The sequence below is a fragment of the Prinia subflava genome, chromosome 11, assembly GCF_021018805.1.
Source record: "Prinia subflava isolate CZ2003 ecotype Zambia chromosome 11, Cam_Psub_1.2, whole genome shotgun sequence".
Lineage (NCBI taxonomy): Eukaryota > Metazoa > Chordata > Aves > Passeriformes > Cisticolidae > Prinia > Prinia subflava.
Window position 1 is genome coordinate 1,123,782 of NC_086257.1, and position 15,724 is coordinate 1,139,505.

The following is a 15,724-nucleotide window of genomic DNA, read 5'->3' on the forward strand; positions in this document are numbered from 1 at the left end:
TTCACTCTCAAGTAAATCGTACTTAAAAGCAAGGAAAGCTTATCAATTTTACCACTCCTCTGAGAGCTTTCTTTGCTTCCCTGTGTCAGGGTTAGCTTTTACCTGCCTACAGCCAGAGCACAGCACAGCAGCCTCTTCTGCAGCAGCCCATGAGTCAGCGAGCAGGGCATGGCTGAGTCAAACCCTGCCCTGCTCCTTCCCTCCCACTCCCTGCCCAGCTGCTGCCTGCCTCCTCCCGAGGGGAAATCCCACGGAACTGGAAGCCCACACAGAAAGCTGGAAACAGGGGATGCTCTTATTCCTCTGCACCAGAAGCACAGGCAATGTCCAGCCATGAGGTAATAAACACATCAGCACCTGCTCAGAAATTGGAGCTTTGCTTAGAGCTGGCCATTTCCACTGAACTGTGTCCTTAGGGATTGCTCTGCAGCTTCTCCTTCCAGGCTTGTGAATGTGGAATGTCTGGCAGAGCAGAGTGCTTAACGTCACTGGGCTTCCTCAACCCACTCTAGCTTTAGAGTCCTAAGAGTTTTTGAAACTCTTCTCTAGCAACATGTTTGCTATTTATGTCTTTGCCCTGTAGTTTGTTATCAAAGCAGATTGCATTTCTTAACTCCCAATAAGAAATGGCAGCAATGATAGTGACTCTTATTGTTTTATTCTTGCTTTGTTTCAGATGTATCTCACCAAGGCACTGAGTAAAGCTTTGTTCTGTTAGGCTTCCTCTCTCTCACAGCCTGCTGTACATTGGTGATTTATGCTTTAATCCAGCCCTGTGTGTTTGCAGCAGGTTTTTCTTTCCCTAATTTCACAGCAGTAACTTAGGGCAAGAAAAATAAAGGCTTTGTGTTATCCAGGGTTTGACTTCTCTGCTGACTCTCTTCTTTGTTTTGGTTTGCTGGGGTTTTGTCACTGTAGCTGAGGGGAGTTGTGTCTTCTTATGCCCAGTAAAAGCACTTCCCTATTTATAAACTAAAATTCCTGTAATAAAGTTTTCTAGGGAGAAAAGTGCCCCTCCTCCTGTGCTGGCCAGTCTTTGTGTTATTTTTCCAGGTATTACCTCAATGTGCAGGGCAGAGCTGAGGTAACTGAAGGTCCTGAAGTACCAAAGGTTGGTACCAAGGCACCTTGCAAACCCCAGAGCTCTCAAGGGTTTAAGGACCCCCTCAGCTCAAATGAACCACAGCAACACAACTGAGGGGGCTACTGGAGCAGAAGGAACTTCTGTAAAAGAAAATTCTGGTATTTTTTGTAACTGTATGTTCATTTACATACACTAGATTTCATTTATATTGAACTGGCTTTGAAGAGTAACCATTTTGAGAGAAAATTAGATCACAGACCTGACCCTTGTGCCAGTTTTATTGCCTTTAGCCCCATCATAACCCAGATAACTGAAGGTTAACAAAATGAAAAGCATCAAAAAATTAAAAAGGGGAAAAATAAGTTTATGTTCTTTCAGCCAGTGAAGACAAATTATTACAGGAGCCTGAAACCTGCCAATTCTCCAGTCTTGGAAGAATTAATAGAAGGTGCAATCAATACTACCTAGGAACTAGAGATAACCCTTCCTTCTGAAAACTGACTTTAGTGCAATACAGTGTTTTGGTATTTTTCTGTGTAGACGTTGCACTGAAGGTAGATTTTAGTTAATAACTATTGTGAATGTACAAATTATTTTCCATATGTTTTACTAAACTAATTTCTATCTGAAAGCAGCCTGATGGAAATTAAGCAAATTATGAATTTAAACAAGCAAAATGTAGAAAACAATAAAATACATTTGTCTACTTTTACAATATAATGTTAATATCTATATAAATATTAAGAGAAATGGGTTTTTATTATTGCTTACACGTGTATTTGCTTTCATTCTCTAATGAAAATAAATCTCATTTAGTATAAAGATTACAATTAGTTTCGTATCAGCAAATGAGAATTAACCCTTTTCTTAGAAAAAAACCTAAAATTAGCTGAAGTCACAGGTTAGTCTGTGACAATTACCTCAAAAGAAGATTTACTTTAGAGTTGGTTTGGGTTTTTTCCAGTGCTCTGCATGTAAGTACATAAATTTGCAGATGTGGAGATGAGACTGGTCGAGTGGGATCTAAAGGCTTAAAGCTCCCCATCAGTAATCTGCATTAATTCTGTACTGCTGTACTATGTGGACAGAGATGGAGATCTACCTTATTATTGTATCCAGCACTAAAGTGTCCAGAATTGGAAATGTTTCTAAATTAATACGACATTATAGATGCTAAACATGAAGATGAGACGAATAAAAATATTCCTCAATTCTTGGTAGGAAAGGAAACTCAGAACCTCCCAGTCATAACACAGATAGTAAATAGTGTTTATGAAAAAGATTTCAAGATGCAGGTATGTAAATCCAAGGGCTTAAAATGATGAAAGAATGTTCTTAAAAAGATCCCTGTAGATCAAATTTTCCCTAATCATTAAAGTTAGTAAGCAGCATTCATTTGGCCTGGATGGAAGATACTGGAGAAGATAAATCAGTTGGTCATTGCTAATTTAACAAATGTTGATCAAATTAAAGATGATGTCTTAGGGTTCCTCTCCTTTTCCTCTGTTGTGCATATTTAGCACACCAGATGGTTAATGCAGTCACAGTAAACTAGTGGGGATATTTAATTAAATGTGTTCCCAGGACATTAAATGCAGAGTATTATCCTTTGGCTGGTGATCAGAGTAAATATTTGGTAATAAGGAGAGTCCTTGTAGAATATTGTTGGTAATACATGAAAAGCACATTTGAGAAAAGAGCTGTGATCAAAGCAGAATTTTCTTCACAAAATGAAGATATCTCAAATGCTAATTTCTTTTATATGTGGGGTTTTGTTCTACCACTGATTCACTATCACTCATTACACAGTTATTACAAATAGCACGAAGAATGATTTGAAATTTGATAGTCCTGGAATGGAATTAGTATAAGCTTTTCTGTAGCCATTTACTTGTCAATAGTCACATTTCTACTGAATACTGAAGGGCTCAGATAGAATAAAAGCACAATGAAGAGCAATATCTCTGTTCAAGCAGTGATGCTTCCCTTGTAAGTGAAGGAAGGCTGTTGTTCTTGTTGGGAGCTAATTCTACTCCCTCTGTGAGGTCTCAGAAGGCTGAAAACATCCTTCTGTAGTCTGAAAATCCCTCCAGCCACAGTATGCAGATGTCCACTAGCCCAGCAGTGATATTCCTCTGTCAATCAGCTATTCTCTCCTCAGCCTAACCAGTTTGATGATATCATGGCTTTCTTTACTCCCACTGAGCAGCTTTTTCTTGTTCCCCTGAGGAAGTGAGATTAGAAGAATGAAAACAAGGATAAACCTAGCCTATTAAAATAGGCTGGTTAATAACTGGAGGGGGAAAGATGAGCTAGAAATCTGAAATAGGTGCAATTATTGGGCAGCTGAACTGAAAAGCAAATTACCCTTCTGAGAGCATCTCAGAAGTGGGAGGTCATGGTCTCTAGCCAGGGTTGTCTTTGGAGAGTCCTCTCACCCTGCAGGCAGAGAACATCACTGCCTACTCATAAGAAGAATGAGAACCTGAAGAATATTTAGTTTTATGGGGGTGCTAGAAGTTTCTCTGCACCTCTCCTGATAGAATTAGTGTGTAGTTTTCAAAGAGTAACAGGACCTGCCATTTGACACTATCCCATGTGAAAACCAAAAAATTTGGTAAGAGGTGCTGGGATGGATAATTAATGTCTCCTTCCTGGACACAAAGAGAAACATGACTGTCCCCCCACAAGGGTAGGCCCATGCTGTTAAGTTTGTACAGATAAAGACTCGAGTCTGGAAGAACTCGAGTTCCTCCAGAACACAGAAGACTCAAAGTATTGTCAGTAAAAGTTCCTTTCTGCAAACTGTCAGTGGAAAAACTGGTTCAGCTGTTGCTGCATAGGAATAAACAAAGCAAGTCCAAACCTAGCAGCAAACCCCCAGGGCTGCAGAACTCCTTTATTTCCTTAGAGAGCCTTGTGCCTCAGTGCTTTCCAGTGCATCTCAATTCACAGATGGATGTTCTCTGCACTAGGGACAACATGAGATGGGTTTGTTTCTGCAGCTACTCCTTGGGCCAGGATCTTCACTGACATGCACGGCTACTAAAGTAGTGTATAAATTTGCATTTGTAGCTACTTTTAATAATTGTTTTAGAGTTAAATCCCAAGAGTACAAAGCTATGGAAGTGTTCTGATTTATTTTACAGTTAAACAAAGGTGTGTTTGTGGTGTATTTTTCAAATGCCTTTGAAACCAGAGACTGTCAGACCCCACTTCCACAGCAAAGCCCAGATAGGCAGGTGCCTTTTGAAGGGGTGCACAGGGAAAAAGTGTCTTAAATATGCCTAAGTTACAACAGTAAATATGTACTACACAAAGATGATACCTGAAGAGTTAAAAAAAAAAACAAAACAAACCAAAAACAAACAAACAAACAAAAAAAACCTTAGAGGGAAAAGAGGCAGTGCAATTTTGTTTTATTTGAACAACAGGGAAAGGGTCTGAGGAGAGAGGACTCAGACTGGGGTTCCTCAAAAACTGTCTGCTTTGTTTCATTTTTGGTAGGGATCCTTAATCAGATCTGCTGCACTGATGCACATTCACTGCCCCTCCCCTGAGCTTTGCCAGCTGACACCCCCTAAAGCTGTCTGATGTGATTCTCACTTTCCATGTGCTATCAGCTTTAGCTGTGTTTCTCACTGTTTAAGTCTTAGGGTTAGAAAATAACTCCTGCTTTTAGAAATAGGTTGTGACTTTGACTTGAGTCAGAGTTGGAGAGGAGCAGAAGTAGGACAATGGAGAGGGCTGGGCTGCTCTGCCATGGGCTTTCTGTGCCATGGAGAAGTCCCTTCATCTCCCTCTACCTGTTTCCAGCCATATAAAGGGATAACAGCTTTTCCTTAGCCTGGTGCAGTGTTGTTAGGATAAAGACTGTCAAGGGATTAGGTCCTGTATTTGGAGGCTTTAAAAAGCCCTTTGGATGGATAAAAGAAGATGCTGAAAGCAGCCTTGGAGGTCCTCATGCAAACTGCAACAAGGCACAGTGCTGGTCTGGCATCCTCCTGGTATTTGCATCGTGCATCTCCCTTCTCTAGCCTGACTCAGTGAAAAAGTTCTGCTGTGTAGCTCACACATATGAACAAAAATGAAAGTGTGTGTCAGATGGTTTCCCAAAATATTAGATACACAATCATCCCTAATGTTTTTTCAGCAAGTGCTGAAATGCAAAACAGTAACATTGGCTATCTCCAATACTCTTTTAATTAAGAGTTGCAGCTGCCTTTAACTGTCAGATCTAAATAGCAAGTTGCTTCCAAAACATCTCAGCGAGATGACAAATCTCTTAGTCATGAATTTGACCTACCAGTTCCAGGCCCAACTGGAAGAACTGAGGATGTCTGAGTCAGCTGGGACCACTTTGCTGAATCACTCAGAAAGTCCCTGGATGTTTCTTCCAAGGTGGCTGCAAACACAGAGTGTGCACTGGTCTCAGTCTGTTGGGTTGCTCGTGTGCTGAGTGAGCCAGGTCTGGCTTGTGCTCTGATGTCACAGAGTGGTTGCCATTTCAGACTATTTACTAGGGATTCATACCCATTTTCACCACCAATAACAGAATTTTGTTCCTCTTTCAAAATCAATTTGACTTGTTCTTGGGAATGGAAGTTCTCAGCACCAATGGTAATTTTTTTCCTTTTCCTAAAAAAAGGTACACAAATCTGATGGCTAGGGGCCTAGTGATGGAGCTTTTTATATGGATTTTGCATTCTTTTGTAGCTCCCCAAGATCATGCCAGATCATGAGAAATTATACTTTAAAGTTATGATGCTTCATGTATTTCAAAAGGAAGCTTCTACAACATAGTGCTAATATTTTTGCATAAATTTCTTTGAATGACACTTCTGAGAAATTATAAGCTGATATGACATGGTACAGAGGCAATAACGGAAGAATTAAGGAAATGCAGGAAGAATTATGTAAATGTAGGCTGGACTTTAATTCCAGAATTTTTGCTCTATGACATCGCAGAGAATCTGTGCTTTCAAGTGATGCAGGCCTTCAGTTTCCTTCACCAGAAAACCTGGATTAGATTTTAGGTAATTAATTGAGATGGGTATGTTAATGACAAGCTTACTGTGCCTTATCATAAAGATTGTCATCTCTCTTTGGTGGCTGCAGGAACTCCTGCTGCATGGTCAGGGATATTGTAAAAACACCCATTCTTCCCATCATTTCCTCCCTTGTGCAGGGAGCAGAGCAACCCCAGAAAATGCAGCTGAAACCAAATTAGATGGCAGCAAGAAAGCTGGAAGAGAACAACCTTGAAAGTGTTCAGGCATTTAGGCATACATCTACTGTATGTCAAGTCTTTTTAAGGACAGCTTGGGAAGTGCAAAAAAAGATGAGGATTACTAGGCAGAAGAGGTACATGGCAGAGCTCCAAACTTTGGGGTTATCTCGTAGCTCTGACCAAGAACATCACTGAATTTATAAGCTCTGCTTATAGCAAACATGTGGCAGGGAAAAACTCTTCTCACGTACTCCTCATCTGTAGGCTCTGGCATTCCAACACTGCATAACTCAAGAGAGGAGCTCTCTTGACCTTTGTAGTAGTGGCACAGTGTTTCCACAGAAAATATTCTGTTTGTGTGGACTGGGAAAATGCCTATTTACTTCCTTAACTGCAAAGAAGTTTTATGATTTCAATTTTAGCTCTGTTGTTGTACCAGGATCTCCCTTTGAGGCTGTTGATGCTCTAGGGAGATCTTGTTTTGTGTTGTGTGTGATGTACATTATACTCAGATTTTGATCCTTTGTGACAACTCAAAATAAATCCTCTTGGGACGCTGGCCCATGGCCATCAGTGGAGTGATTCCCTTGCAGGTGGCAGCAGCATCTGTTTTTTATGTTTTAGTAGTGGCTGTGAGGTCCTCAAAGGATGCGCAAGTAGTGCACGGCTCAATTTGTTCTCTTTCAGCTCGAGCTTGCTAATGACATTCTCACCCCCAGTTACAAAGTGAAGTGTAAGCTACAACAGGTCTGCAAGCAGCTGCTCCGTCTCTGGGAGTTTCTGAGGGTCAGTGCAGTCCACAGGGATCTCAGCCCTCAGGCAATACTGTCAAACTGAGTTTTGCAGCTTAAGGTACCTTTGGGGAGCTAACTTTAGTGCCCCCAGGCGTTTTGACAGTGTATTAATGAGGCCATAATTCCAGCAGCATTAATCAGACCCCGGGATGTAGAAGGGAATGATTCACAGAGAAACACTGTGTTCTCTCAGTCTGTCACTGTGGGGTGGCATTGGTAATGCATGAGTGGGATTTGTGATATTTTTCAGTTCACATGCTCAGGGATTTCCTCTGCAGCGTCAGGAAGGGTTTTGTTTCCCTGTGGGAAGGAGAGAGAGGGGTCCCTTGGAAGGAGAGGTGAGGTTTCACAGGTCAGAGCGTGGGTGTGAAGGATGACTGGCTGAGGTTCAGGGGCCCTGCTCAGGCTGGTGGGGTGATTTGTCTGCACAAACCCATTCTCTGAGACAAACCAGATCTGTTGTTGGATTTTCAGGATGCTTTGTTTTGTCCTTTGTTATAGAGCAAACTGGAGAAAGCCAGTGGTGAAGCTTAGGAGCTTCTCTGCAGCAGATCAGGGCTCTGTTCACAGCAGTGCTGCAAACACTCACCCGTGGCTGTGGATATGCTGAAGCTGCTCTGCTGGGGCATTTGGTGACCAGGACTGGGGAGGGTCAGCACTGCTGGATGCCAGAGTTGACTGACCCCATGCTCTGTGCAGTTCTCACCCCCACTTCCTCCTCTGTTTCTTTTTCCTCTCCTGTTTGTGATGGATATGACCCCCTTCTGTTTCTGTTTGTTTGCCTCTGCTGGTCTTTGCTTGGTGAAGTCCAAACACGAGGAGCAGGGCAGTGCTTTACTCAGCACACTGAGAGGGAGGGCAGGCTCACAGCCCACCTCGTGCTGCATTAACGCAAAGCACCCAGAGCAGAGTGAGCTCCCCGGGTGGGACAAGCTCTGCCCTGCTAGTCAGGCCTGTGGTCAGTTTGGCCATTGGCCTAACTTAGGGTAGATAATCTGAACTGTTTAAAAAAGCAGCAGGGGAGGTGGAAGAGTTTGATGAAGTCCCATCAAGAAATAGTGTAAAAACTGATTGTGGTATGAGAAGGAATGGAACGACAGGGTTGTGATCCAGGAATGGAAAACATGAATTGAAACAATGGAAAAGGTATTTGAAGAAGAAGAAGGAGGTATCTTGAAACTTCAAAAGTTCTTTGAAGAGATAGGTACTTCTTACTAGTTCCAGAAAAGGGGGAGTGAACAAGTGAAGATGGTTTTGGTCACTGAGGTTCTCTGGTTTTGTTCTAGGTCTGTTCCAGCTTCTGCCCAGGGTCCCAGCAGTGCTGCAGGGGCTGCAGGGCCCACTCCTGCCACCAATGTGTCCAGCAACAAGCGGCTGCAGCAGACACAGGCCCAGGTGGACGAGGTAAGGGGCTCCAAGACATCTGTCTGCTCTCCTCCCCTGTGCAGCTCCTGCTCATCTGAAGGCAGTGGGTCTAGGAAATGAGATTTACCAAAGGAGGCAGACAGTACAAGAGAGATCCTGAATGTAAACAGCCCTGTACCAGGAACAGTTCTGCAGATTAAATATGGGCATCGGTGCCAATCCAGGAATTCCTCCCAGTCAGTCTGGTTAGGAGGAAATGTCATAGTGGAAGCAGCTCTTGTAGTGTGTTCCTGCACTCCTAAAGGTTAGATGCTAATTTCACAGACTGTTTCACAGAGAACTTCTTAAAAACCATCAGAATGGAGCCGCTGAGGGTGGTGTTCATTAGCACAAGCTCTATTGATTAATCATCACAATTTATTCCCAAAGAAAGGCACTCACACTTGATGTCATAACAGCATCTTTAACAAATCCCCACTCCTTTTCTCGATCTTGGAGGACCATGTGCCTGTTCCAGCTTGAATCCTTAAACTCTTGTCTTGGCTGCAATACCAGTGTCCATCCAGCTGCTCTGGGAATGGGAATAGTGAGCACACCACTACCCAGGGGTGCAGTCCCTGAGTGTACCAGGACAGCAGCAGCCGTAGCATCCTTACACCCCTGCTGTGTGCATTTGTGTGCTGGGTATTGAGGAAAGAATATTATTCAACCCCTCTAGGGACTGAAGTAACTCATTGTTCACTGTCTATGGTGAAGTGTGCAGAACTCGTGAGATTCTTAAATGCCAACTTGATAAAATACACATTAGAAAATATGTAGTTCCATGCATAGAGACCTCTATTTTCAAAAGCTTCTTTAAAGAAGCATGCTTTAAAGATAGTAGAGAAGACCTCAAAATATCCAACTCAAATGCATTTCCTAAGATGAGTTAAATACACCTGTCAAAATGGGCTTTGTCTTTTTGAGAAGCTTTTCTTTGTTGAAAATCTGGTCTCCCTTCTGTTGGTGCTCAGATGTGTTCACAATGTCCTTTGGCTGTAGAAGTGTCTAAACTAGGTTCTGTTTTTATCTCTTTATTTCCTCTTCCAGTGAGGAAAGGAATGTTACATTTTAGCTTTTGTCTTTGGTCAGAATAATGAAATAAACTTCTTGTCCTGAAGATGTTACATCATGGTGGTCCTGTAATTGTTTATGTGAATGACAGCAAAAGTAACTGTCCCTAAAAGATGATAAAAATTGCCTTTTATTATCTGAAAATGAGCGATGCCTGTCAGATACATAGGGCTCTTCAAGTAGATTAATAGAGGTGGCATCAGTGAGGAGAGGGAACCCCTGCTTTGTGTTTAAGATACTCTGTATTCTGACTCTTTTCACTCAGACCCATGGAAATCTGTCTTTTCATAGAGATGATGATGTAATTTTGGCAGTTACTCTTGCTCAGTATGGGGGGACAATGAGTAGTTCTTGGATTTGAGGATTATGTGGGTGAAATTCAGGATTCTTGGAGGTGTCGCCTTCCATTTGAGAGAGAGGCTGCAGCTGATACACAATCACAGAATCACAGAATGAACTAGGTTGGAAAAGACCTTTTGAGATCCTCTAGTCCAACCTATGTCCTAACACCTCCTCATCAACCAAACCACGGCACTGAGTGCCACGCCCAGGCTTCCTTTAACACCTCCAGGGACGGTGACTCCAGGCCTCCCTGGGCAGACAATTCCAGTGCCCAAACACTCTTTCAGTGAAGAATTTTTCATGGGTTTGGAGTCGATAGCACCTGGTCAGCAGGTCCTTTTCAACAGGGAAATCACAATATAAGAATAGCCAAGGGAAGGAAATGGGCACTTCCAAGCACTGTGAGTTTGCTGGGGTGACGCTGGTTTGTAACATCAAGGGATCCAGTGTGGTGATGCCATGATGGGTTTTTACTTTTTCTTTTTATATACCTTTTATGTATTCTCAATACCCTTAACATGTGTATTTGTAATTTATTTAACTTAGTATCTTAACATAGTCTGGTATTTTACTGGGCCATCTTAAAAGCCTTACAGGTCTGGACCGGAAGGCCTTTTGCTATCTGGAGATACCAAGACCCCCTCTAAAACATATCCTGTAAACTAAAACTAGGCCCATCTGAGGGGGAATACTTTAGAATAGGGAGATGTCACACCATTCATTTAAGCTTCTCATTGAGGCATCTTTGTTAGCTATGCTAATTTGCAAGGTCTATAAATTTGTATGTGGTCTACCGTGGGTGTGCATTTCAGCGTATTCCACCTTGACCAATTGTTGTGCTGGTGCCTTGGAGTGGCTCCCTAGAACAGGGGCTGGACAAGATTCAGAGAATAAAGTGGGTGTTTATTAAAGGCCTTCAATAGATGCACCTTGGGCACTCAGAGCCTCCCAGAGGCTGCACCCAAGGTGGACGATGGTCACGAGTTTTTCAGACAATTCTAAGTTTGGTCCATTCCCATAGCAGGGGTTAATGCTCCAATTACAGCTTCAGGTGATGAAGTCATTTACCCCCAGTTTGCTCCCCCCAATTCACTTTTGTTTATATTTTTCAGGGCCTGAGACAGTGAGGTGTCCTTGAGTTCCAGGCCCAGAGGGATTGTTTTGTCTGAATAAATCAGAACACAGCTGACAGGCTATGGAGCTTTGGAGTTATACCCTAAGGCAGGTCATGATTTGAAAAATACAAAAGCTAAAATCCTAAGGCATCAGTACCATAAAGATGCTTATTGAATATCGAAGTAAACCCCTTTTATCTCTTAACCGTGCCTGGCTCTGACCTTGCCTTGCCTTTTCCCGGTTTCCCCGGCTCGTTTCTCTCCCGCCGGGCGGGGCCGTCACCCGCAGGTGGCAGCAGAGCCCGGGCAGCGAGGGAACCGGGGCTGCCCGAAACCACCGAGCCTTTTAACACCGATACCCGCAGAGTATTTCAGCTATTCCTCTACGGGGTTTTCCCTCCTGATTCCTCCAGACATCGTAGAGCTTATTTCCTAAGACCCGGGCAAACATTTATTTATTTGACAAAAAATGAAATCTCATCTGGACAAGCGTTCACTGCAGCCAGGTTGGATTCAGTAAGCAGTTCTGGGGAAACAAACAAACAAAACAAAAACCACAAACAAACAGCAACAACAAAATGCCCAAAACCCTAAGAGAATGGGTAGAAAATAGTATTTTGTTTCAGCGTTTTCAAATAGTTTAACATTTTCAGTACAAAACATTGCACCAAGATAAAAGTCAACTAAATACTAGCTGAGAAATCAGTACTTTAAAAAATTATTATTACATTATATGAAGTTAAGTGCTTGGAAGGTTTTGAGTTGGTGAAGCAAGTCAGAAAATTTGGATTGACCAAAATATTTCATTTTGGTTTAGGTTTGGTAGACAAGTGAAACAAATCTTTTGAGACCTTCTGCTAGTACTGCTAAAGATTCTTTCACTACCAATTTAATCTCACTGTATTTGAATAATGTAGCCTTTAAATAATTCTGGATTTTTGCAGGTAATAGTTAAATCCTATTAAATATGTATAACATGGAATTCCTTATTTTAGAGTATGAAAATCAACAGACCATCAGCCTCATTCACTGCTAGAAAAATTGGACACAACTTTACTGAGATTGTGACACTGTCTGACATTGCATTCTGGTGAATTTCTACAGGATTTCCGTTTAGTTATTGTCTTGCTAGAAGAGGATTTTCATCTTACCCAATGTACAAAATACATGCATGGACAGCCCTTGCCTATGCTATACTGGCTGTTCAATAAGGTGGCGTAAGCTCTCTGCTACTCTTTGGGCTGAATTTGCTCAGGTAAAACCTCCTCCTCCTCCAGTTTCAAGCAGTACTTCAAATCATGGCTGAGAAGTCATCTTGCCCAAAAGATCCGCAGAATGAGAAAACTTTTTGGCAAAGAAATGCATATAGTTCCCTTTAGAGTGGCCTTTACCTGGCTGATTTCTCTACTTCAGGTAAGGAAGGTATTAAATGGGCAGGCTTGTCCTTAGTGATGTCAGTCAAATCATTGTGTAGAAATCTTCATCAGGTTTTGCATCTGTATAGAAGAGATCAAAAACTTCAGTGAAACTAACTGAGGTATTTCATGATGTCTCTTTATTTTCTACCTTAAAGAGCTTCCAGCACAGTGTAGCTCTCTGCGTGTGGTTCTACAGGCTGGGATTTTGAGGTACTGCCCATCACACCCCACAGGGGCAAAAGGCTGGGTTTAGGATGAGGTGTGACATTCCAGGGTGTGAACAGATGGGTATCCCCAGCTTTCCTGTGGGAGCAGTCTCAGGTGTGTGTGTGCCTTCCCAGGTGGTGGACATCATGAGAATGAACGTGGACAAGGTGCTGGAAAGGGACCAGAAGTTGTCAGAGCTCGATAACCGCGCAGACGCCTTGCAAGCAGGTGCCTCACAGTTTGAGACCAGTGCAGCCAAACTGAAGAGGAAATACTGGTGGAAAAACTGCAAGGTAAGGAATATAAATTCTGGTTGGGAATGGCCTCATGGCAGGAATTGCTTTCACTTGCATTTGGTGGGACTTTGCCTGCACAATGGCACCTCTGAGTCATCTCTTCTCGTCAAGGTGAGAAAGAGGTGCCTTGACGTCGAGGCTCCACAGGTCAAGCAACTTTGATCTTTACCAGAACCCATAATTTCCACAGTATTTAAAATGTAGATACAACTTTTGATGCTTCCCAGTGCCTTCAAATAGGGATGGAAAAGAATTCCATGTCAGTTCTCTGTGTGAACCACAAAACCTGATCAGGTGCAGTGAATTCTAGCAGTGGGAGAAAAGAAGCTTGGGGATCATTGATTTGATTTTTCTTCAGGATGGTAAACCACTAAAAATACAGTTGCCAAACTAAGACAAATACCCCAAATGGATTCCACAAACTTCTGTGACAAGGGAGGAAATTACAGTCTCTTATAAAGAGGAGCTGGTTAGATAGAGCATTGTCACCATGAGATTCTCCTAGTTTTCTGAGCGTTCATATTAAAGTAGAAGTGTGCACCTTCTCACGCTCGTTCATGTTTATTACTTCCTATTATATACTTTTAGCAAGGTGACCGTGGATTGGAGAGTGGCATTCTCACCTCTCAACCACATTGGTCAAAGGGACTGTCATTCAACCTCCCCTTCTCTTGGAGAAGGAATTCAAAACAATGGCAATATTTACAAAACACAATCTCCTTGTTTACATGAACAAGCGTGAGAAGGTGCACACGTCTACTTTAATATGAACACTCAGAAAACTAGGAGAATCTCATGGTGACAGAGCAGGACTTTTATCTACCAGCTGCTTTTTCTGCTGTCTTCAAAGTCTAATCCTTTCCCAAGGGCAGAGGGAATCTCACTCTCCTTTGCTTTTTCAGACCTTCTCAAGTATTTGTGGATTTTGGATCCAGAAACTTCATCTCCTCTTACTCTCCTAAGACTCATGTCTTTGCTTCTTTCTACTCATGCACCACCACGAACACTATGCCAGAAGTCCAGCTTCATTTCCATTTCTCAATACCAACTTTCCTGCTGACTGCTTATGTCCACCCAAATGAAACCAGCTGTTCCCAAGGGAGAATCCCACGTGTATCCCTTGCTAGCCTCTTGTCTGCTTTGTCTCTTCAATCCACAGCACCATGAAATGTAAAGCAAGACAAAATATTCTGGGTAAACTACATGCAAAAACACTCCAGGAATAAAAGGATCTAGGTCAGAAATTAAACAGCAGGTCCTCTGGGCCTCTTTTGGCTGTTGCCCAACTGATATGCCTAGAAGTGCAGGAAGCAGGGCTTTGGGGGACTACAAGCATAGGTTTTGAGTTAGGTTCACCCATGTGACTGCAGTCACCACAGTGATCTTCAAACCTACCTTCAATCTCCTCATTGTCCCTTCCTGTTTTCTCCTGACAAACAATCTCCCTGTCCTTCTTCTGGCTCCCAAACTCTGGAAAGAGAGGGAAAAAATTTTAAAAAGTTCTCCTGCAAGCCAGTGGCTGGCTCTGTCCTCATGTAAGGAGGAATGAAGGCCTTGATTTGACATGCCCATGTTTGTTGTTTCCCAGTCTTTCTGCTCACTGGGCTAATAATGGCAACTGGGCTGCAGCATCCCTGGAGGGCTCATTGGCTTTCAGCAAGCTTCAGGTGGGGCCTCTGAGCCAGCTCAGAGCTGCTGTGGGCTGTGCACAGCTGCCTCTTCTCCACCTGCTCCTGGGGAGCAGGATCCTGCCTTGCAGTGAGCTATTTCCACAAGAACATGCTGGAAAGTCCTCTGGCTGGCATGGGCACGTGCCATCTCAACATATCTCAATAGCACCAGCACACAAAGCAGCACAAACCGCTGCTGGGCTTCAGACACCTCCAGCTGCCTCTCCACTGACTCCAGAAGGCTGAGGAAAAGGCATGAGGTGACTCTGGTGTAAGGTGGTACGTGGCCACATGTGCACCCAGCCATTGGAGTTGTTTTACTTTGGGGATTCAGTTTTTCTTTACTGCTGGGAATGTTTGAGGTTGGTCACTGCATCTTTAGCTGACAGGCAAGAACTGGCCAGCTTTTACAAGAGGTTATGTCCATTGTCGATTTTAAAATCAACATTAAATCTGGGGCCTTAACAAGTCTGTTGCAGGGAGTGTTTACAAGCGTTAAAAGAGGAATGAGTCACTAAATAAAGGCAAAAAAATTGAGGGGTTAATGTCTTTCATGTGAAAACCTGACTTTCTCTTTTTCTTTCTTATAACTTTCTTTTTATAGATGATGATCATCCTTGGTGTAGTATGCGCAGTCATTCTCATTATAATTATAAGTGAGTAATTCATTTTTTCTTCTATTTATGATCTCAATAGCTTGTGACTTAAGAATGGCTGATACATTACAATCCAAAGCAATGAAAAAAAACCAGATATAAGATATTTAAATGGATTAATTTGTGAATTTTCCCTTCTAGTGTTATGTTTTTATAGTGAGAATTACTGAAATCTCCCTGGACACATATTGGCAGAATTTGTTGAAAAAACAATTTAATGTTTTTCAATTTTTGTTGGAAAAATATTTAATGTTTTTTTTACATCAGCATGTTACATAACTTTCCCTAGGATTAAAAGCTCTCCCTTTTTGTGTTTTAAATAATCTTTTATGCAGTCTCAGAGATCTTCCTTCCATTATGATGAGTGCCACAGTCCTAGTATTTTCTTCTAAGAACAGTAATTCTTTAAATACCTCATGCCTATGAAAAGAGGG

At 42.4% G+C, this 15,724-nt stretch overlaps 1 protein-coding gene across 2 annotated transcripts in view; it reads left to right on the forward strand.

The window, feature by feature from the left end:
- The window catches only part of LOC134555939 (vesicle-associated membrane protein 2-like), a 59,813-nt gene that overhangs the window by 25,391 nt on the left and 18,698 nt on the right, over positions 1-15,724 (forward strand). For both annotated transcript variants that reach the window (XR_010081527.1, XM_063408035.1), the window contains exons 2-4: positions 8,395-8,512; positions 12,803-12,961; positions 15,239-15,290. Coding sequence is in view for 1 of the 2 variants with exons in the window: in XM_063408035.1 (XP_063264105.1) it covers positions 8,395-8,512; positions 12,803-12,961; positions 15,239-15,290 (329 nt within the window). In the remaining variant the exon portion in view is untranslated. The remainder of the gene's footprint in view (positions 1-8,394; positions 8,513-12,802; positions 12,962-15,238; positions 15,291-15,724) is intronic.